Raw genomic sequence first — 21,591 nt, 5'->3', positions numbered from 1 at the left:
CCAAACCGGACGGGACTCCGGGATCAATGTGTGAAACCCGGGCAATCCTGGTGAAACCGGGACGTGTGGTAAGTCTTTCATTCTATAACCCTCCACAAACATTAATTTTGTCTTGAATATATTCATTAATGCTAAAGACCAATTCAGCAATTGCACTTGATACCATGGCCAACATTAGAGGTGTAATTTTTTATCACGATAACATACCACATCAAAGCCCCTCCAAAAACTGAAGACGTTTAAATGGGAAGCCACAACTCATCCACTTTATTCTCCTGTATTTAATACTGCAACATCCAGTTTTAACTCAAAGGTATGTCTTTAGTAAATTATTATATTTAATTTTTCAGTGAAGTTTATGTCAATTTATTAAAAACGACCGTTAGTATGGCACACACCTTTATTTTTGTAATACAGTAATAATAGTAAAATATTTTGTACACATTTAAACAATAAAATTTATATTCTTACAGTTCTCTCACAAACTAATTCTTCTTTTGTTTTCCGCCTTCTTTCTTGCCATCTTTATTTTTCGTGTTACTATCCTTCACCTTGAAGCATCTTCTGCAGGCCATGATCACGAATACGAGGACTAAAAATGGAGGAATTGCTATGAGGCCGATGACATCCAGTAGCAGTTCCGAGCACCTTGATAATCTTGGCGGAGCAAGATGCGGTGCGCCACCTGATCTGATGACGTGCTCGGCGTAGAACGCAACCACGTCCCGCGGTCTCATCGGTCTATCGTGGAACAGCCTGTTTAGCCTCTTTGCGTTTTGCTCATACCTTGTTAAAAGAAAAAAAATATTTATAATACTACTTAACCATCTTCAATTCTTAGAGCATCAAATGGGCCTCCATGGAGTGGATGTTGTATTATCAGCTTTTGTTTTTACGAGAAATGGATGTTAGCCACTTGCTCAACCTATTAGGTCCATACTCTGACTCCAAACACAAATTGAAAAATAATATGTGTATTTGCCAGACCCAGGATTCGAACCTGGGACACACGACATTATAACCCGACTCTTTAGCCTCTTGGCGACCGTTACAGTTTAGTTACACTCACATATTAATTACTCGAACATCATAGAGATTCGATTATCACGAGCAATCGCCAACATTAATACCTATAGTTATTATACGGAACGATTCAGTTATCAATTCAATCGTTTTAATAGCGCCTGTACATGTGCATGGATTTACTGGCACCGAGTGTGTAAATTAAATCAAAATGAGTCTCTGCCTGGTATAGTTCGTTTTTTTACCGGCAGGTTCGACTATTCACGTTAACCGATATTCACAACATGTCCAATAGTACCATAGAATGACGACATCGTGGCTTACTCTTGAATAATGAGATTGGCAAGATAGTCAGCACTTTTATGTATAAAAAGTTATTATCGCTATAGTTTAAAATACTCACTATATCGCAAGTAAATCCATGCATGCGTACAGGCGCTATTATGCTTAGTTTAATTTGTTCGTTACATGCATTGTATTGCTTGTGTTGAGAATTATAACTAAACCAAAATATACACATATAGGTATATAGATTAAATTGGTGACTACGAGTGGCCTACAAAATAGTGTTTTGTGGCAGTGTCAAATAATTTACTTTATATAAAAAGAAGATAATAACATTATTCATATTATTTCAGTTTATGGCTTAGAAAGAGAGAAATACTATATTATTCATACATACATTGGGTTACCGAGCATCTCATTAAGCGTCCAACCCAGAGAAGTCTCTGTCAAGTTAGAATAGTCTAAAGTAAGTCCTTGCCCCCTCTCCTCGATTGCTCTCGCATTGGCTTTCTGATCGCCGAATATGGGGATGGCTATCATCGCAACGCCATGGTGCGCTGCTTCTATACAGCTGAGGAGACCTCCGTGTGATATGAATACTCTCACGTTGGGGTGGGCTGGAAAGATAATTGAGTTATTCTATCAGTAAAGTAGGATTAACGATATTATTGTCACGACAACTTCATCATAACCCACTAAAATAATTGGAGTCTAAAAATATCTACCTAATGATATTTTGTAATATGATTTCATTATTGTAGTAATATGATAGTTGTAATATAACTTAAATGCTCGTCACATGCAAACAAATTATTTTGGTGTATGTGGGTTGGTATTATTTGAATTTTTAAATTAGTTCTATATTGAATGTCATTTGTTTTTAAAACCTGGACAAAACAATTCACAAATTAAATTCTTTTCCATCATACACACCTTTTTTACAGATTCTCTATAAGTTGAACCTTTTTTTATTACTAGAGATAAAACAAATTTTCCATTGGTAATTAAATATGTCGAATATAAAACATGTTCCGAAAAGTAAGTGTAACTTTTGCAGTCAAATTCAAATGTACAAAAAACTGGCCATGGAGAACACTCAAATGGCGGAGGAAAGTACAAAATTGACCAACCCTTCGCAAGAGGTGCCGGCTGAATTAATAGAGGTGGTAAAGAAAAATCCAACTACTAAGAAGAAAAAGACAGGTCCCGAGAAGAAGAAGCCGATCCAAAAATATAAATCAAATCCAACAAAAAATAATCACAAAAGCAAAAAGAAACCTAAGGGAATATGGATTTATTTGACACCTGCACAATTGAGTCGATACGTTAATAAATGAAATTTTACTACTAGTCATTGCCTAAATTCCCTAAATAAATAATTTTTGTGTATATAGATAATATTGTATGTAATGTTTTCCAACAAAAGTTTAAAAATTCTTTCTGAGAACTGTGATATTATTGTAATTAAATTAATATATTGTGTTTGTAATTAAATTATTTCAAAACTACATACTGTGTTCATTATTTTTATAGTTTTTCTGGTGGCATAATAAGGTCTATAATATATGCACCGTGTTCCTTATATCACAACCCCAAAGAAATAATAATTATGTATCAGAAAGTGAAGAAACGTGCTGGTATTTTGACAATTTATTATGTTTTATAGCCCATTCACACATGCATGTATTTACTGTTGGCAGTACGTATTGTCGTAATCGTAATCATAATAGTACGGCAAATGTACACACTTTTTTGATCCATGCATGGAGTGTTGCACAGCAATATATTATTATGTGATTATGATAAATAGCGATCCAATATAACGTGAATATTAATCTCCCACGGGACCCATTTAGATAATAGAAGAAGGTAAGCAGTGTAAAAAATTAATTGAAACATTATTTTATTTCATTGTCTATAAAAAATAAATGCTTGCAGCCATAGAATAATATTTAAAAAATCAAATTTTGAATAAAAATTTAACCTTAAACAATATAGTTTCCCGGTGCGGGACATTCATATTGAAACAAAGGTTGATAAATAATGAAGCAATACATCTGAGAGGAATAGACCAATTATTATAAGAAGAGGAATTTATAAGACCGAAAGATGTGGAATCAGCTTAAAGAGGCCTTCATCCAGCAGTGGATTGATACAGGTTGATGACGATAATGACAATATAAATGGGTAAGGTACCTATATAAAATCACAAATTTTGAAAAATATAGTAATTTATATGACCAAGAACAGTAGAATTAGGTTGGAATAACCTTCATCCAGCAGTGGATTGATCCTGATTGATGATGATAATGACAATATGAATGGGTAAATATAATATCAGCAATTTTGATAAATATAACAATTCATATGACCGACAGAAATACAAACAGCTTAGAGAGGCCTTCATCCAGCAGTGGATTGATTCAAGCTCATGATGATAATGACATTATAAATAGATATATAAGTATATAATATCACCGATTTTGATAAATATAGCAATTCATATGAACGACAGAAATACAAACAACTTAGAGAGGCCTTTATCCAGCAGTGCATTGGTCCAGGTCGATGATGATAAGGATGATAAAAATAGGTATAATATCACAATTTCGCATAACCGATAGGAGTAGAATCAGATTGCGGAGGCCTTCATCCCGTAGTGGATTGATATAAATATGTAGATATTATAATATCAACCGTTGTTATAATATGATGTCTTTCACTGATGTCTTAGACTGTTTAATAAAATAAAGATTTAAATTTCTTTTATTATTTGCAATGGCAACTTATCTTCAATAGATTCAAATTTGGCATATTAGACTGCAAAATCTTTAACGTGAGATCTGGCGGCGGCACTCGTGTTGTATCTTGTCTATGGTTTTCGATTTCGAAGTATTGTAAGTACTGGAAAACGAGAGGAGGGGATGTAGTTCTCCAAGCTGCCACCTATCACCGTAAAGATTTCGCACTGTCGCACTGTATGACTATAATATATAATTTATGGAAATTGGTAGCCTCAAATATCTTTAGGTAATTTATTCATTAAAAAAAATAGTGTTTGAACAGCCGTAAAGAAGTATTTAAAAAAAATCTAATTTGGAATACAATTACGTTATCTATGGAATTAAAACAGTGACAGCGCTGTCAGACGATATGTACGTAGTGAATTGTACCAAGATAATAGTTTTCTCACCGAAAAAAAATGATGTTTGCCAATGCGTACATAGTGATTTTTGAATAAAAATAATCTGTTCTATCTGTCAATAATGGATTAGAACAGTGTTTCCCAACCTTATTTGTGCCATACCCTACTTCTACGCTTTAAAAATCTCCATGCCCCCCTATCAAAATTTTATAGTTACCTAACAAGAGAATAATGAATGTATTGTTGATCTTTTTTCAAATTTCATATTGCTACACTTTTTCAGCCAAAATAATAAGAAAAAGTACAAATATAACAGTGCTGCCGTCTTATTATCGGAAAGTCAGGTTTGCAATATCAAAAAAAATATTTCGAAAATGCGTTTTTCCACAAAAAAAAAATGTAACAAATATTAACAATTTGCACATTGCCCCCCAAAACATTCAAATTGCCCTCCGGTGGGGCGTACGCCCCACGTTGGGAAACACTGGATTAGAAGGTCTTAAGCGACGAAAACGTCATTCTGTTGTACGTGAAGTGTAATATGGCGAATCGTATACGGTATGTAAGAAAATATGGATTTTAAACGTCGCGTTTCTGTAAAATCGTCGGATATTACTCAAATGTGATCAATTCAATAGTAGACATTTCGGTAGCGCACAGATCGAAGTGAAGATGTTAAAATACCCATAAAGTGTCGTTTAAATGAGAAATTAGTGCGTTTTCCAAAATTTCGTACGATAGTAATGGTATTAGATAATTGAAAATACTAATATATTTGAGTTGACACTCCCATAGTATATTTGGGGCTTAACAATATAATAATATCTTCCTTTACTACCATTATGTGTTGATCTATCTATAAGTGTTGTAAATTAGGTTACAAAATAATATTTGAATTTTTTTATTTGGTTCCATTTGAAATGTCATTTGTTTTTTAAACTTGCACAAAAAATCATTTGTATGAAAGAAAATTATTTATCAATTTGTAAATTTTCGTAGTACCTATAAGTATATAGTACTTATTAAATTTACAATAATTTAAACTGAAAATAAAACACATTTTGAATAATAAAATATGGTTGTAGAAAGAGTTAATCAAAGTCAATGTTCTATCTGTATCATAGAAAAAGAAATTGAAAATGCAATAAAAAAGGGAGATGTGTCACTGTCCAGTCCTTCAAAAGGAAATAAATCCACAATAGAAAAGGTGGAGAAAAAAAATTTAACTGTTAAGTTGAAGAGAAAGGCAAATCCTGAAAATCAAAAAGTAAAACAGAAAAAAAAGAAAACCAAAAATGGAAAGAATTAATTTAAGGGGAGTGTAGTGCTACTATGGACATGTAATAATGAGAATATGCAATTAAATACAAATTATCATAAATTTACCTTTAAGATGAGTTTTCATCAATCAACAGCATCATCAATCAGTGATCAAATAACAGTTAAAAGGAATAATAAACATGTTTGACATGATGAATACGGTTTTATAAAATTAGTGTTGAAGTTATAATTGTAAATAATTGGAATCATAATAATAATATGGCGACAGTAAAAACAAAAATAAAATCATATAACTTGTCATATAATAACAGCCTCCGGTTTGATCTGGTGTGCGGCTTACACTCCTCTGGGCAAGGCATATATGCTGCATGACTCAATGATGTCTCATAACACTCGTAAAGCGGGGACTCTTTTAAGCCCCACTTATGCATCATAAGTACATCCGGAATGCCTACACTGTATTAGGTTCAGACACGGTATATTTGCGTGGAAGCCATCCAGTATTTCCACAATTAAAATGGAGGTCTTTATGCTCGATGCTGACCAACCACGTTGCCAAGTATCCTCCTATCCTAGGGTTCCTCTCTTTCAATCCAGAAAGGATTCCTCGGGCGAGGACGCATCGTTGCTGGAGACAATGTAAGCATAGAACAAGAGTTTTGCGTTGTTTAAAATTTTCTTATATTCCCTTAATGTAGCCATGTTTTGCTTTATCTTTGATGGAAGTGTCTTCAACAGCACTGGCAACCATGGAAATGGTGTAGAGGATATGGTGCAACTTATTATATGCAAGGCTGAATTAAGTCGTGTGTCGATATTGTTGAGGATCAGACGGCGGCACAATATTCAGCAACAGAATATATTAGAGTAAGTGCAGCTGTGCACAAAGTATGTGATTCACAGCCAGTTTTTAAATAATGTTTTCTTGACTCTTGCTTTTACCATTTACATCCATGTGTACTCAGTATGTTAAATTCAAATCTAATATAACACTAATGTTTTAATTTATCTTTTGTAAATCACTTTTAAATTATTTTTTTATTATCTTTATATTGAAATAATGTGAATTTTGAATAATTCAATGATTTAATGTATTTATTTTATTTTATTTAACATCAATTTTAACAGAAAGTAAAAATGTGTGTACTTTGAAATCCTTTTTATTTATAACTTCAGTTGTCATATTGTTTTTAGATAATATGTATTGATCAATTAAAACACTTTTAATCATATATTTTCTGTAAATTATTGTAGTTAACTGTGTGTTTAATTCCGTCACTAGATATCTTTAATAGTACTACATTCCACCTTAAATAACTAAATAAATAGACAATCAAAAAATTGAATAAAACCCTAGTAGCATTGCCTAAATGTACGTGATATTTCTGATATGTAATATTTCATGCTTACTTTTTGAAATTACGCTGTTGGAAATGTAAATTCAATGTTTCTAAATATATAAATATTGACTTGAAAACTACACATTATTTTCTTACATAATTTAAAACATTTTTGGTGGTATAATGAGTTCCACAGAATGCAGAATTTTCCCCAAATCTCGTGTTAATAAAATAACTTGATTTTTAAAATAGCCATGTAGCAGTGATGGCGAATCTATGGCACGCGAGATGATTTTGCATGACACGCAATTTTTTATTTTATTTTAAGAGAAAAAATACCCACAATAATTAAAAGTAAAAAATACAACAATGTTCCTACTTATATAATGTAATATTAAAAAATAATGACGACATAGCCATGCATATTTTAATATTGTTTTTACCAATAGTATCTACCAATCGATGCGCAAACGAAAACGACGAAATTCATGCATAAATGACAGATCGCATTGTATAAAAAATAGCAGGCAAATACTCTTCAAGAATAATTACTACGTTTAATATAAATATATAATAGCATAGGTCAGTCCTTAGGCTTTATGCGTCATATAATATTATCGCACTGACCTCATCAGGCGCGGGGGGAAACCGCGCCGCGACACTCTGACTTTGATCGCTTGAGACCAATTGGGCAATTAAAAATAAAAATATTTAACTAACAAACCTAATGAAATTTATAGGCAATCATTCAAATATAAACAGCTGCTTATTATTTTGCCTCAAACATAATCGGTAAAAATGGAAAATCGTTCAGTGATGGAGATCTTTTAAGTTACATATTTTTTTGTAACATCACAGCCAATTGCAGACGTTAATTTAAGTTTAAAGGATACCTACCGCAGAAAAATGTTAAAATATCAAACTTTAATTGAACCTGTCTTGACCAATGTTATTTATAATTATGTATTATTTTTATTTTACTGGAATAGGACAAATTGTTGTGTGAAGATAAAAATATGACAACTCAGTGTTCTTTTAAATTTATGAAAAAGATATTCCTGTTATCACAATTTTTGGATGCAAATGTCTCAGAATAATGTTATTTACGCTCTACAATATATCACGAATCTCAGCGCGCCCAGCCTTATATAGAATTGGGGAAAAATAGATCTGTAAAAATTAATTATGCATGTTATATACCCAATATTGCATCTTGTGGCATCCATTTCCTGATGATAACATTGTCTGGTTTTCCTGGCAAATCCTCTTCGAATTTCCACAATACGGTTTGCTTAAGTTTTGAAAAAGCCTTAAGAATTCCTTGCTGAGTCTCTTTAGGCATCAGAGAACTTTTCAAATTGCTTCCCATACTGAAGTAAATCAGTCCATTCTTTGCGTTGTCTAAAACCTTTTGCAAATCCTGCAACAGACAATTAATGATACGAGTAATATAATAAAAATATATTAAAAAATATAATAAAAATAAAATTCTTATTATAACACAATTACGTAAATGATGAAATTCTCGTGCTCACATAATCATGTGAAAGAAAAATGTGCAACAAAACAGCGCTAGGAGCCATTGGTACGCGTGCTGCCGTTACAAAGCTTTTCGTTTGCACCCCCTGTATATAAAATGTGTAAAAATAATCAAATTTATGTTGTAAAACTATTGTTACGCCAATATTGTTTTGTATTTCACTGCAGATGGAGAACCTGTTCAAGAAATGTTGTGTGTTTGTCTTTGATCCTTCGTGCTGTTTTGTTCACAGGCAGATGTATGTAGTAGGTGTGGTACTAGCCAGTTAACAGTTCATACCAAATATATGGGTGCTACTAGTGTTCACGTATGCATGTGAACTACAGGTGAGTTGGAAATACTGTCACCAGTTTGTGTACTCAAGTTTCGGATGAAACTACCCATACTAAGTATTTGTGGCCCAATAAACTTATTCCAAAAAACTTGTGATGATATCATCGCGAGTCGCTGTTCTGTGCACTCGCCAGTTGGTAGACTTTCAACACTATTGACATTAAATGCGCACAAACGAATTAGTCTATTGCGTTCGAATGTATGAATAATAATAGGTCAAAAATTTAAAATTTTATAATATATGGGACTTTTCGACAAGCGGCGCTCAGCGTATTTTTAGCGATGCTATTGAAGGCGATACACAGTCTGAGTTCCCTGAGCAGATACGTATTTTAAAATACTAATAAGATGGAGTTGGTTTTAGTTTCACTTGAGTATGAAACTTTTGTCGCATACGCACGCCAAACGATCTATATAGTATTCCAAATACTAGTAAGTATTTCGGAACAAGTTTAGTTTAGTTTAGTCAAGTTTATTTTTTTATACTAGTAGTAAGTATACTTAGTCTTCAAAATCGACCAGTTTTCCTATCTCTAATGTGAACCATTAATATAATATAAGACAAATTCAAAAACCACAAGTAATGCTACGTGGCATGGAAAAATACCACAAAACTAACTGATTAATAGATCTAGCCATCAAAACCAAAGATTAGGTACATTATTTACCTGAGGTAATGGTTTTATCTCGCCAATATGATATCCTCCAATATCAATAGCATTTGGGAGAAGAGGTCTTGCAACACTTATTGATGGATGACTGTTAATCAGAGTTGCTGATATTTTCGAAGGGAGGTCTTTGAATGCAACCTTTTGTGATTCTGCCTTGAAGAACTCCTCATAAAGTGCTTTTTGATGCGGATTTAACGTCCACCTATTAACAGACAAAAAATGTAAAGGCACCTGATACTGAAGACAAATAATAATTTTAATAAGATTGCCGATTTGAAATACACATGACTATGCCCCACCAATGAGGGGGCTGACAGGACTCTAACCTGGGGGCCCATTGTGATGGATCGGCCAGCCAACTGAGATAAACAAACATAAAAAAATTGCACTGATAACTAAAAAATGTCGCTATTTCACGTCGAGCTTATTAACATTTCAAAATATGTGTTTGTTCGATGCAATTTTTGATTATTTGATTTTTTTTGTCGATATTCGTCAACTCCATAAAAAAAATCACTAAAAAGTACATTGAATCGAATATCATTTGGAATACGCAACTGTAGATGGCCTTTATAGATAGGTAGAGGAGGCCGCTTTAGGATGTGGGGGCCATACACATGGCTATTTAAACTGATATTAGGTCACTTAATAAATCTTAATTGAAGAACCATATTTACTGTACCGTAGAGCTGAAAGTCTGGAAGTCACATTATCACCGGCCTTCTACGCGCTCTGAAGCGGAGATGGCAGGCCGTGATAACGTCAAGGTCAAAGCGGGGGTGGGGGACAGAAACGCACGGGGTATTTGGTCAAGGCTGGTTTATTTCATCGTATTGCAGGGTAGTCGTTACAGATACGATACAGGTTATTGTCGTCGTTGGCGGTCGGTTGGTAATTGGCGGGCTGCAACGTGGTGTCGCGGGCTTGGCTGCTGGGGCTTCGCATCCGAGGCGATGCTCGCTGTCCGATGGGAGATAGGGTCGGGGCTTGCGGCTTGGCGTGCTGCCGATGTCAGATGTGGTCTTTTTGGCGGGCTGTCCGGAATGCTGGCTTGGCTTCGCGTCCGAGGCGAGAAGAGATTTTGCGGTCGATGCTGTTGGTTCGGCGGTTGATGTAAGAGAGATGCTGGCTGGTCGACGTATCAGGCAAGAGAGAGCTTTCGCGCCCATCCAGATCCAACTGCCAGATTCGCGGCGTCCTGTTTTATCCGTCGGTCGGGAAGCTCCCTGTTTTACCGACGGATTGACTAGTGGCGGCGCGAGCGGCCGTTTTTGATAGACCGCGTCTGTTTTGGCGGGAATTTGACGAATTTGAATTTCAAGGAGACGGGTTCCGCTCGGCCGAGGGTTGCGATCACCGCGAAGAGTGGACGTAGGCTGTGGTATTTTGGGAAATATGATGGTTCGGTCCGCCCTTTGAGGTAGTCTCCTGTGGGAGACTTTCATCTGGTATCAACATATTATTCAATATTTTGCAGGAGAGCAGTTTTAACATAGTTAATCTAATCTAGTTAAAATACTCACTTGCGTTCGGACTAAAACTACGTATGTTGGACTTCCGCACTTTTGCAATTAATCTTTTTGCTTTAGCTTAAAGAAAAAATAGCTTAAATTGGACATGTCACTCTTTCAGCTCTGAAGTATAATAATTGGACTAGCGTCATTTTAGAAGTAAGTATTTTGAAAACCATGTTAACTCAAAAATGATAAAAATGTAATTTTTGCACTTTCAGCTCCACAAAATTTACTTTCTTACCATGTCATTATTTCATGGGCTATATCCAGTCCAAAGTTTTTGACTCTGTCCAAGAGATTCATCTTTATCGGTAATGACAAAAAGATATTCGGAACGGTAGCCAAAGCCGCTGGATTTCCTGTGAGTTTTGCTAAAGAACTGCTTAGCACCATCGGTGATATTAAGATAACTGGGCAGTTGAACCTCACACCGAACCTAGAAAAAATCATATAAATTCAATTACAGGAAGTGTCATCTGACTGAAACTTACAAAATGTAATTAACACAGTTAACATTGCTATCAAAAACAGTAGACTAAGAAAGATCTAAAGCGCTGGCTAAATGGCAGCGACTCACCTGCGCGGTATAACGACTTGCCTGCGCGATACAGTTTGTGTGGAAGTATGGAACACTTACAGCGCTTTGCGGTTTGGCGATTGGGCGAACTACAGTTTTCTCGTCCATACACACGAGCTTCCCGATACAAACCGGTTTGCGCAGGTAAGCTTGTAGTAAAGCATGAGCGTATAACTGGCGCTTAAAGGTCAGATGCAAGGTCATACTTAAATTCTCTAGTGACCGTGACGCTTACTTTTAGGCACCTGGTACTGGCCGGTTAAGTGTCAGCATCGTGCGTCACTTAATGGCAGAATTGAAAAATACAAGTGACAACTATAAAAATAATCAAGTATATAATAATACACAGAAAAAGAGTACTTAATTTATTCATTTGCGACAAGAAAAATGTATCGAATACTAATCATAGAGGCAAAATAATACATTCTAACTATTTCCAAATATCAGTTGTAAACGGATAATACTTGTAAATGTGAATAATGATGCATGATGGGCTGTGTAAGCAAGTTTGATGTAGTATTCTTTCCTTCTTTTCTTTTTAATACTACAACAGACCATGAGTCCCTTTGACTGTAGTGTAACACTAGTAGTAGTAGCAGTGGAACAATTACAGAAACCCCCACGTTTTGAGAAAACCACATTTTTGTATTGTGACCTTACTGGGAATTAAACTAGGAAGTCCTCGATGAGAAGTCAGTGCTTTACGTATTGGCCTGCAAGGGTTGCCATTTTTGTCATTGAAATTAATGCTCAGAATCGAGGGTCACTCTATCCAAGGTGTGTGGATTTATTCAATTTAATACTGATAACTCAACCATTTGAGTTTATAATTACTTAATTTTTTATATTGTGCAGTTTTCATAATTATGCCATTGTTAATAGTAATTTAAAAACTATTTAATAAAGTTATTGAAAATTGGAATTTTAAGATGGCAGCACTCTCGATCATAAAAAGTGGCATTGTCGACTTACGTATCGTATAACTAAGTCAAGCATAACTATCGACAGTTAGGTTAACTTAACGATGGCATCTATTCATCTCAGTAACGGAGGGTGGAAGTAGGCTGTGGAGATCCGACATAATCAGTGCACACTAAACTTTGTCACTCATACTTATTTTTTTACATTCATCTAAGAATACAAATTGCGGATGGTAATAATGGTTAGTTTTTAAAATTCAATGAAATCTGGCTACACCGGTTGCATCATGTGTTATCAGTCACGGTGTTTCTCTGCTGTGTGCAGATTAGCCGCATTTTGACGTTCATGTGTGGTTTTTAAAATTTAGAGGTGGTTGGTAGCCCGTAACCTGTGGTGTTTTGCCCGCTCGTGTAAAAGACCCTTAGGCCTGAAACCTACTTAACACAACGAATGGGGCGCTCGCGCAAAATTTCACAAGTGGCGCGGCGAATCATCGAAGATACAACGTGATCAAATACGGCAGAGTACAGTGATTTTGACGAAGCACTGCGCCCGCCTGCCCCATAATTCAAAGCACATAGGTGGAGGCGCACGCGTTGTTTGGCTTCTCAGCGGGACGAATTAACGAAAATACTACATATTCTAATATGTCAAAACCCATTGAATACGGCAAGCACAAGGGGCGCGCGCTTTTTTATTTATCCGCTTCTGGATGCGTTGTTGATAGACGGGCGCCTTCGCATTCTTTTAATAACAATAAAGTCATTGTTTACTTGCCGGGCGTGCGATATATTGCTAGTAGAATTATGTCATCGTGATTATGAATTACAGGCCGCCGAGAAATAAAATAATATTTTTATTGCTTTGTTATGAGAGGTGCTGATAATAATAGTTATTTTGTGCTTCTGGCGCTCCTTATTACATAGGTGAAGGGTAATGCACGGGTGGAAGGAGTGTCATTTCGGTTGTATTCACGCTTCACAGGCCTACTACTTAGTGAGCGCCCCGATCCGCCGCGTTTCGTGGGCTTTGTCCCTTAAAACACTGTGGTTTTCTTACCCTATTGCCAGGTCATTCATGAAGTATTCCAAAACCACCAAATCGAATTTCTCCTCTTTATCATCATACAATTTCTTCATAGCGGGATCTGTCATCAATGCTCGAATCATGTCCATTACAAAAACATTTAGAAAAGAAAACATCGAAAGCACTCCTATTGAAGCTATCCTGTCGAAACTCATAGTAGAGTCATCTGTGTATGAAAATGAAAAAATATGATAAGGGTCATACATTTTATTGTAACATTCTATCTATCAGAGTAAGTCAATCAGACCAAGCATTGATATTAATTAAATCTATCATACGTAAGTCCATTATTTTCAAATCGGTAATAATGCCGCAGATGCCGTCGTAAGCTTTTATAATTTTTTTTACGAAAACAGTTTAATTATTCTATATAGACAATTATTATAATAAATACCTTTTTCTGTCGGCGCAGAGGCTATTCGATCCAATAATTATTAATTTAAAATTTGAAATTTTCATACATTTTGATGCATCATTATCACAAACTGAGATTATATTAGGTAATATTAGGTTGGGGTAGGTTACGCTAGGTTATGTTAGGTTAGGTTAGGTTAGGTTTGGTCAAAAAAGAATGTTATAAAATCTCATGATGGCATCTGCGGCACATTTACCTTCAAATCTTCCGGACACTATTTTATTCAGTGTCTACTTTTCAAAATATAATAATATTATCTATAACTTACTTTTAAGTAACGACATATTTTCAATAACAATCTCCCTGTAAATTGGCTTGTCATTTTTAAATGAACTCACAAAGGTGACCTGCAAAAAAAAAAGTATATTATTACAATATTTATTTGTAATTAAAATAAAATCAAAATATTTCCTGAATGTATCTTTTTGTATTTTTTCCATGCCGTGGACGATTCCCAAACAAAAATTCCCAAAAATTAAAACATACTATCCAACAACAACATTTCATCAATAACCGGAAGTCGCTGTAGTTACATATAGAAGACTTCTCAGTGACATACCTGTCATGGCGGCAACGCATGTTTAAGTAGGTAATGTATCGGCTCTCTTTTTAGGTATGACTCGTTTTCTTTTTCAGAATAAACAAAAAGTTTACTAATAATAGTTTTAATATTTTTTCTGATCGTTTTAGACATATTTTTATTATAAAAAGCATCAAATTACGTAAATTTATAGATCTGTCTGTACACCACGAAATAAAATGAAATGATAAATCTAGCGGCATTCCTCATTAAGTGCGATTAACTAAACAGGAAGGGCTTGTTAGTTCACAGTTTTAACACGTGGACAAGAAGTTCTTGTTCGACAGTAGAATTTCTGTAACAATGTCATTGGACTGAATTATTTAAATTCATTTATTAACTTGAATAAACATTACAAATTAAAAGATGCATTTCAAGGGTCGGTTAAATGCTTAATGTAAAATAAGTAGCCTTATAAGGGAACAATAATACAACCTTGAACATATATATGCAGATGCGATTTCTTCTAGTGTGTTGTTATTTTTGACTAGACATTCATCAGAACTATTACATCGTTTTTTCTTGATCGGTGCCACTTCGTCTATATCTTACTTTCTAATGCAGAATGTTTATAGTATATATACAGTCGAACTCAGTTATTACGATCTCGGACATAGCGAGATCTCGGATGTAATGAGGAAACATTCGTTGACATTTTGGTTAATGATTTTCTCCATACTATATTGAGCAACTTATCAGATATACCGAGCTAAAATACTGTCAATGTGTCGATCGTTTAAAAACATTTCGACCTAAAGCAATAAAATCCGATCGGACAGGATGCCGCCAGGGTCGGATTACGTTTATGATTCTAGTTAAGTGTCTAAGTACCTACCTAATTGGTGTTTCGCCGACAATAATAAAAAAGTATCCACGCGTATGATTGAAAAGTCCAAGGTTTGTAAAATCCGTAGGTACCTACCAGCGTTCATTACAATAAACAACTTCTTTTGAAATTTATGTATGCCATGCTTGTTTCGGGGATTTTTACGATGGTTTTCAGATTTTTTATTTTCGACTTTTTGTGTAATCTGCTCATTTAAAAATACCTTTTCTCTGATATAACGAGTAACGCTTATAATGAGCAAATTCAGTCAGTCCCATCTTCTTCGTAATAACCAAGTTCGACTGTACTTATTTTTAGTTTCACTTCCATACATTTAGGTCCCAACATAGAAGAAGGTTTTTGGCTATGGGTTTTTTGTGTTTTTTTTTAATAACGATGCCCTTGCTTTTTCGTAGAAGGTGGTTGGGAGGGTTTGTATCATTGATGTGCAGTTAATTATGTTCCTCCATTTATATCATTAATTTTTTTTTATGGCCAGAATTACATATTTTGTGTAGTGTTCTCGTGTTGTTTTGTGGTTTAGTATTTCATAAGGTTTTTGGAGGTCAATTTCATGGTTATGCTGTCTACATAGAGTTCTGAGAGTCCATCGCTCCTTTTCTAGTATAGGGCAGTTGTTGATGACGTGCCACAGAGTTTGAGATGTGTAGCAGTCACATGGACAACAGTCATCGTCCCTCAATTTAAATCTTTTTAGATAGGCTCGCACTGCTCCATGGCCTGTTAGTATCTGTGTGAGTTTGTATGATATTTTTATGTTTCTGGCAAGAGTGATGGCAGAGTTTATGTTTGGAATAAATTTCTGCGTTATTGACCCTGTGGCGGATGTTGTGTATCTGTTGTTCCGTAGCTCTATTGTGTCTTCATTTAGTTTTTGTTTTGCGTAACTTAGGGGGAAGTGTGTGTAGGTTAAATGTCTTTTAGGTGGCTTGTTTAGCGTTTTTATCAGATTCCTCGTTCCCAGCTATCCCTGTGTGACTTCTTGTCCAGAAAAATCTATGGTTTGTTTCTATCATTTAAACCTGTGTTGATAGTGTTTTGTGTGCTTAGAAACTAATGGTTTTGGATAATTTTTCAGTTGTAATTGCTTTTGTATAATTTTTTTATTCTTCTTTTTAACACGACAACTGGCCAAGAGTTCTAATTACAGTAGTGTAGTATTAAGAGTGAAACAATAAGAGGATTTGAGAAAATCATAATATGTATTATGACCTAACCAAGAAGCGAATCCAGAACCCCCCGATGAAACCCAGTCAGTGCCTTACGCGTTGGACTTAAATTCTTGAATACAAAAATTATTTGATTTCATTGACCACGCTCACTTGATACACTAGCAGTAGGGTTCTTAAATAATTGTTTACTCTCATAGCACATAAAATAAAATATAAGCACCTAATCACAGGAAAAATAGAACTTACTTCATGTTTCCTTTCATGAAGAATATCTGCTGCCGCTTTGCCCAAGTTGTAGTGACTTCTAGCTGGTGGCGTAGCCAGCACGAGGATCTTATAGCCGGAAACTTGGACGCAAAGCAACGCCGACAGTAGCACCAAAAACATCTGTGTCGACAGCATCTTCAATATTAATTTTGTCGGTTGTAGCTGAAAACACATAAGCGAAGGAATTGGAAGGAAACCCCAGGAAAAATATTGTTTATGACTTTTATAAACCATCAATCAACAACATGCAGATGTTTGATGAGAGGAAGGCTCGTCAAAATTAGAATAATATAAAATATGTCACAACATAATCTATTTATGTTTATGGCGAATGAAAATAATACATTCTTAAAAAAAATCAATAGTTCTCTCTTGTTTTTTTAAATTTTTAGTAGAATGGTATCAGATTCTTGCAGAATGTAGGCGACTCTTTTATGGGTTGGTATCATTACTTTCAAATTTGTAGCGGATATGCTTGACCCTAAAACTAAATCAGTTACACCTCTCTTGAGTCGATTCACTGCAGGTACGGATTTACCAGAACCCTTGTATGTGTAGAAGTCCCCATGCTGACACAAGAGTCAAACAAATTAAAAAAATATATATTCAGCAAACAATAAACTCTACAAAATACTATAGTACGTTATAACTAAAATTTGAAAAGATCCTAATGTTACTTTGATTTCAGATTGAACTTTTTTTTTAGAAACACTAAGGGCCCAATATTTCTAGCTACGGCACTGATCGATGGTTGTGGGTCGGACACAACTGGTCTGGCGTATTTATAGAATCTCATTAAAATTAACATAATATCTAATATTTTAAAACAAATGATTATAAATTATGATAAACAGATATAAATTAATAGGTTTTCTGTATACATTATAAAGTTTTTAATACATAAACAATTTAAATATGGAATGCAATATTTTGTGGTAAGTAGATAATAATATAATATGTATACACATTTAATAATATTGACATTATTTTCAAATATCTACTCCTACTCTGTGACAGGCGGAAATAGTGTAGCCTTGTCTCATCAAGGCCATCTTATTTAATTAATTAATTGTTTTATGCAGCAAAATAAACTAACAAAGAACAAACAAATTTATTTTTATACGTTGTTTATTTCACGTGGATTCTGCGAAGAGGTTGTGATGGAGAACTCTCGATAAATTGTGAGAAAAATTGATGCTAGTTTTTTTTTTTTAAATATGATTTCGAGATTTTATGGAATTCTCAAGAATTTTCAAGAAATCAATAAATTGTCACCGCAATATGCAGACATCGAATATTCAATCCGTGAGAGACATACTTTATAAAAATACCTACACACGCTGGAAAACATACAAACATTTCGTTGAGTACCAATCACTTAGCAACCGATCTCAATCGCCTCGGTCATACCTACTGCGAGTTCAAACGAAGAATTGAAAATAACATTTTCTTCCCATATGATCGTAAAAAATCTCGAGAAATCAAGAATATAACCACGCCCGAAAAATATTATTATGTTTTCCGCTCACAATAATATACGAACATGTTCTAAAGGCAGACGATTTAATATTATGTACTTGTGAGAATTTTATAAAACACTGCACCAAAGCTGTTTGAAAACATATCCCTACAATCTTAATTCAATGCACTGATGCACGATCAGAACAGTGACGTGCTGTGGGGCTAGGCAGATTGAGCGTCGCTTGGGGGCGGCAGTTACTCTAAGGGCGGCAAATCGAGGAAAATCATTTGGAATACATATAAATAGCTATCTAAACTTAGTAATAACGAAAATTCCTCTTTCCATTAAAAAATTCTGCTCACTGTTTTTGTCAGGTTCGCGATATCTAGTTTACTTCCGTTGCTCTTCGACGTCTTTGGTAACCAGAAACGACACGTGCAGATTTGCGAATAATTATTCTGATATTTTGTTAGTAATGTATCCATACAACACATTTCTTAGATACTGAACTCATGAAAGGATGATAAAAATAATTTCGGCGGCATTTTGGCGCTGCCTAGGGGCAGCATTTTATCTAGGGACGTCACTGGATCAGAATGATTGTTTCACGTGCTTCGGTGGCTGTTTTCGTCAGAAGATATTCGTCCTTTATTTTATCGTGTTTGCTGTGTTTTTTTACCATGCTTGATTGTAAGAAGATCGTATCGGGACCCCACAGAATTGAGGTTTTGTTTGTACGAGAGATGGATTTTAGTCACTTGAACTCATGCCCATACTCTGAGTCCAAACACATATTGAAAAAAAACAACATGTAATTTTGTCTGACCCGCTCGGTCATTCAAAAGTTTATTTAATCATGTCCGATCCTAAGAAAATCATATGGTCCTCTACAGGCTGGAGGTTGTATGATCAGATTTTCGTTTAAGTCACTTGCTCAATCTAATCCAAAAACACATTAAAAAACAACATGTGATTATTGTTTTGTAGTCAGACCCAGTGACGTCCCGTGGGGGTAGGCAGATTGAGCGTCGCTTGAGGGCGACAGTTACCCAAAGAGCGGCAAATAGAAGAGAATCATTAGGTGTACATAGAAAGCTACCTAAACTAAGTAATAACGGAAATATCTTTCCATTAAAAAAATCAGCTCACTGCTTGGAAACAAAACATATTAATTATGTACTAACAGGACATTATTTTTTGGTCGGCTTTGCGATGTCTAGTTTACTTCCGTTGTCATTGGACGTCACGTTCTTGGTGAACAGCAATGACACGTGCATACTTAATTTAAAATTTATCCAAATATGTTTGCCAGTCACTCGCGAGTTTTGGAAGTTGTCAGGTGTATTTTTAAATGTACCTATCTGAAACCGTAGACTCACAATATTGTCTATTGAAGCTGAGATGGCATTTAAATTAGATTTAGTGGTATATCTATATCTTGTTAATAATGTATCCATACAACACATTTATTAGATATTTGAGTCATGAAAGGATGATAAAAAGTCCTTAATAAAAAAATATGACGCCATTTTGGCACTGCCTAGGGGCGGCATTTTGTCTAGGGACATCACTGGTCAGACCCGGGATTCGATCCCATATTATAGGACGACACGTTATCCGCTCGGCTACCTCGGGCGTTAGTTTAAGTTAGGTTACCAACCAAAATAAATATTAAATCTATTTTTATGTTATTCGTCAATCTACTGAATTTGTGATAGTACCTACCTACTACATAACACATATTATTATTAATAACTTTACTTACTAGTTTAATTGATGTTCACCTATTGAACTCTGGCCATGGAGTTACGTGATTTGTGCACTAGTCAATCAGTGTGGACTTGGAGTAGTTTGAGAGTCACACACGACCGACAACAAACGGTTACGTAACACAACTACCGACCGTCACTGAAGTGTTGTTGTCTTTATTGTACCTATATTCGTAAGGTTATTAGGTGGGAATACGTAATTGAATGGGATTGAGTAGAAACCAGGGAGTCCATAAAATTGTTATACCAAAGTGCGTATCGTTAATTCCAATTATTACCTATTCGGTATTCTTCTAAACATCGGTTAACCATTTATTATTTATCGATAAAATGTAGTCCAAAAATTATTTCAACACAGTTTAATACAAAGGCTGGGAACAAGGCCTGAACAAAAACGATGCATAAGTGCGAGTGAGAAAGTATTCGGCACCCTTATAATCTCTGCGACACGCGCTAGAGCAGGGGAGGGCAAACTTTTTGGATGGAGGGCCAAATTCAAGAATTCAAAATGAGCGGCGGGCCGCAAGTAAAATACCATTTTTAGATACACTATTAATTATTATCACGAAAAATAAACATTACAAAAAAATAATGAGAAGAATGAAACTGTTGTACATTTTTGAACATTTTTTAAAATTCATGTGTTAATTTTGTAGTTTATATTCTCAAAACTGCTTGTAAATGGGCATCGGAGATATTTGATCGTAAAGAATTTTTATTGCGGTTCATGATCGAAAATGTTTGTTCACATATATAGGTTGATTCAAAAATAACGAACATTTTTTTTGCATAATCTTTAAGTTGGTCGAACTTGTCTGAATTAAGGGCATTGTAAAATTTGGAGATTTCTTCACGACGATGTAATTCTCTTAAATTTAATCAGTGTCACACTGCAGATCAATAATCTCAAGTTGTAGCTCTGTCGGCACACTATCAATATCTATTGAAATCGATGCTCAACGTAGAAAATAGTGGTTACATAGTGTGAGACGAGACGCAAGGACTGAGATAATACATTTACGAAACAACAAATTCTTCAAATTTTAATCTATTGTCAATATTTTTTAAAAAATATATAAAAAAGTTATTCGTAATCAGAAGTACAATTAATGATGGCGGGCCGCAAAAAAATACCCGGCGGGCCACATGCGGCCCGCGGGCCGCAGTTTGCCCCCCCCCTGCGCTAGAGTAAGATAAAAGGTTTATAGGTGTGTGAGATGATTTGCTGTGGTGTCGCCGCCAAATCTTAGTTTGTTGCATACAATGACATTATTAATGGACGACGCACTCAATACAGTAGCTAGCAAGTAAATTCGCGCATTCGCATGTATAGGCAGACATCACGCAATTTCCATTATGCGAT

General features: G+C 35.0%; 2 protein-coding genes across 4 annotated transcripts; both read right to left on the bottom strand.

The window, feature by feature from the left end:
* Window positions 1-347: 347 nt before the first annotated feature.
* Window positions 348-20,359, bottom strand: LOC147066859 (UDP-glycosyltransferase UGT5-like). Of its 3 annotated transcripts, none has more exons than XM_085954042.1 (9): window positions 20,225-20,359; window positions 16,977-17,159; window positions 14,400-14,478; window positions 13,690-13,882; window positions 11,374-11,568; window positions 9,616-9,820; window positions 8,275-8,494; window positions 1,706-1,925; window positions 348-786 (listed from the first exon to the last, which is right to left on the bottom strand). In XM_085954042.1, exons 2-9 carry the CDS (start codon window positions 17,130-17,132, stop codon window positions 486-488), a joined length of 1,569 nt encoding a protein of 522 aa, XP_085810168.1. In that variant the 5' UTR covers window positions 17,133-17,159; window positions 20,225-20,359; the 3' UTR covers window positions 348-485. The 3 variants fall into 3 exon arrangements, with proteins under 3 accessions (XP_085810168.1, XP_085810170.1, XP_085810171.1); XM_085954044.1 differs by having other exon boundaries at window positions 385-786; window positions 16,977-17,132; XM_085954045.1 differs by lacking the exon at window positions 16,977-17,159 and having other exon boundaries at window positions 385-786.
* LOC147066860 (uncharacterized) lies at window positions 10,434-11,072 on the bottom strand. Its single transcript, XM_085954065.1, has 2 exons — window positions 10,604-11,072; window positions 10,434-10,556 (listed from the first exon to the last, which is right to left on the bottom strand). The coding sequence occupies exons 1-2, from the start codon at window positions 11,061-11,063 to the stop codon at window positions 10,444-10,446; spliced, it is 573 nt and encodes a 190-aa protein (XP_085810191.1). The 5' UTR covers window positions 11,064-11,072; the 3' UTR covers window positions 10,434-10,443.
* Window positions 20,360-21,591: the final 1,232 nt, after the last annotated feature.

This window comes from Rhyacophila brunnea, unplaced genomic scaffold (assembly GCF_057557595.1).
Source record: "Rhyacophila brunnea isolate RB1 unplaced genomic scaffold, BYU_Rbru_1.0 scaffold_4, whole genome shotgun sequence".
Lineage (NCBI taxonomy): Eukaryota > Metazoa > Arthropoda > Insecta > Trichoptera > Rhyacophilidae > Rhyacophila > Rhyacophila brunnea.
Note: the sequence above shows the minus strand (reverse complement) of the source record. Positions and strands in the feature narration are given on the sequence as shown.

What these genes read in the sequence shown, in the direction of transcription:
- LOC147066860 (XM_085954065.1), bottom strand. Translation starts at nt 11,063, where the DNA reads ATGAAAGTCTCCCACAGGAGACTACCTCAAAGGGCGGACCGAACCATC. An exon ending in CAGCACGCCAAGCCGCAAGC is followed by an intron (nt 10,557 to 10,603) that starts CCCGACCCTATC and finishes CTCGGATGCGAA; the next exon opens with GCCCCAGCAGCCAAGCCCGC.
- LOC147066859 (XM_085954042.1), bottom strand. Translation starts at nt 17,132, where the DNA reads ATGCTGTCGACACAGATGTTTTTGGTGCTACTGTCGGCGTTGCTTTGC. An exon ending in GCCCATGAAATAATGACATG is followed by an intron (nt 9,821 to 11,373) that starts GTAAGAAAGTAA and finishes GTCTGTTAATAG; the next exon opens with GTGGACGTTAAATCCGCATC. An exon ending in GCCACAAGATGCAATATTGG is followed by an intron (nt 1,926 to 8,274) that starts GTATATAACATG and finishes TTATCTTTCCAG; the next exon opens with CCCACCCCAACGTGAGAGTA.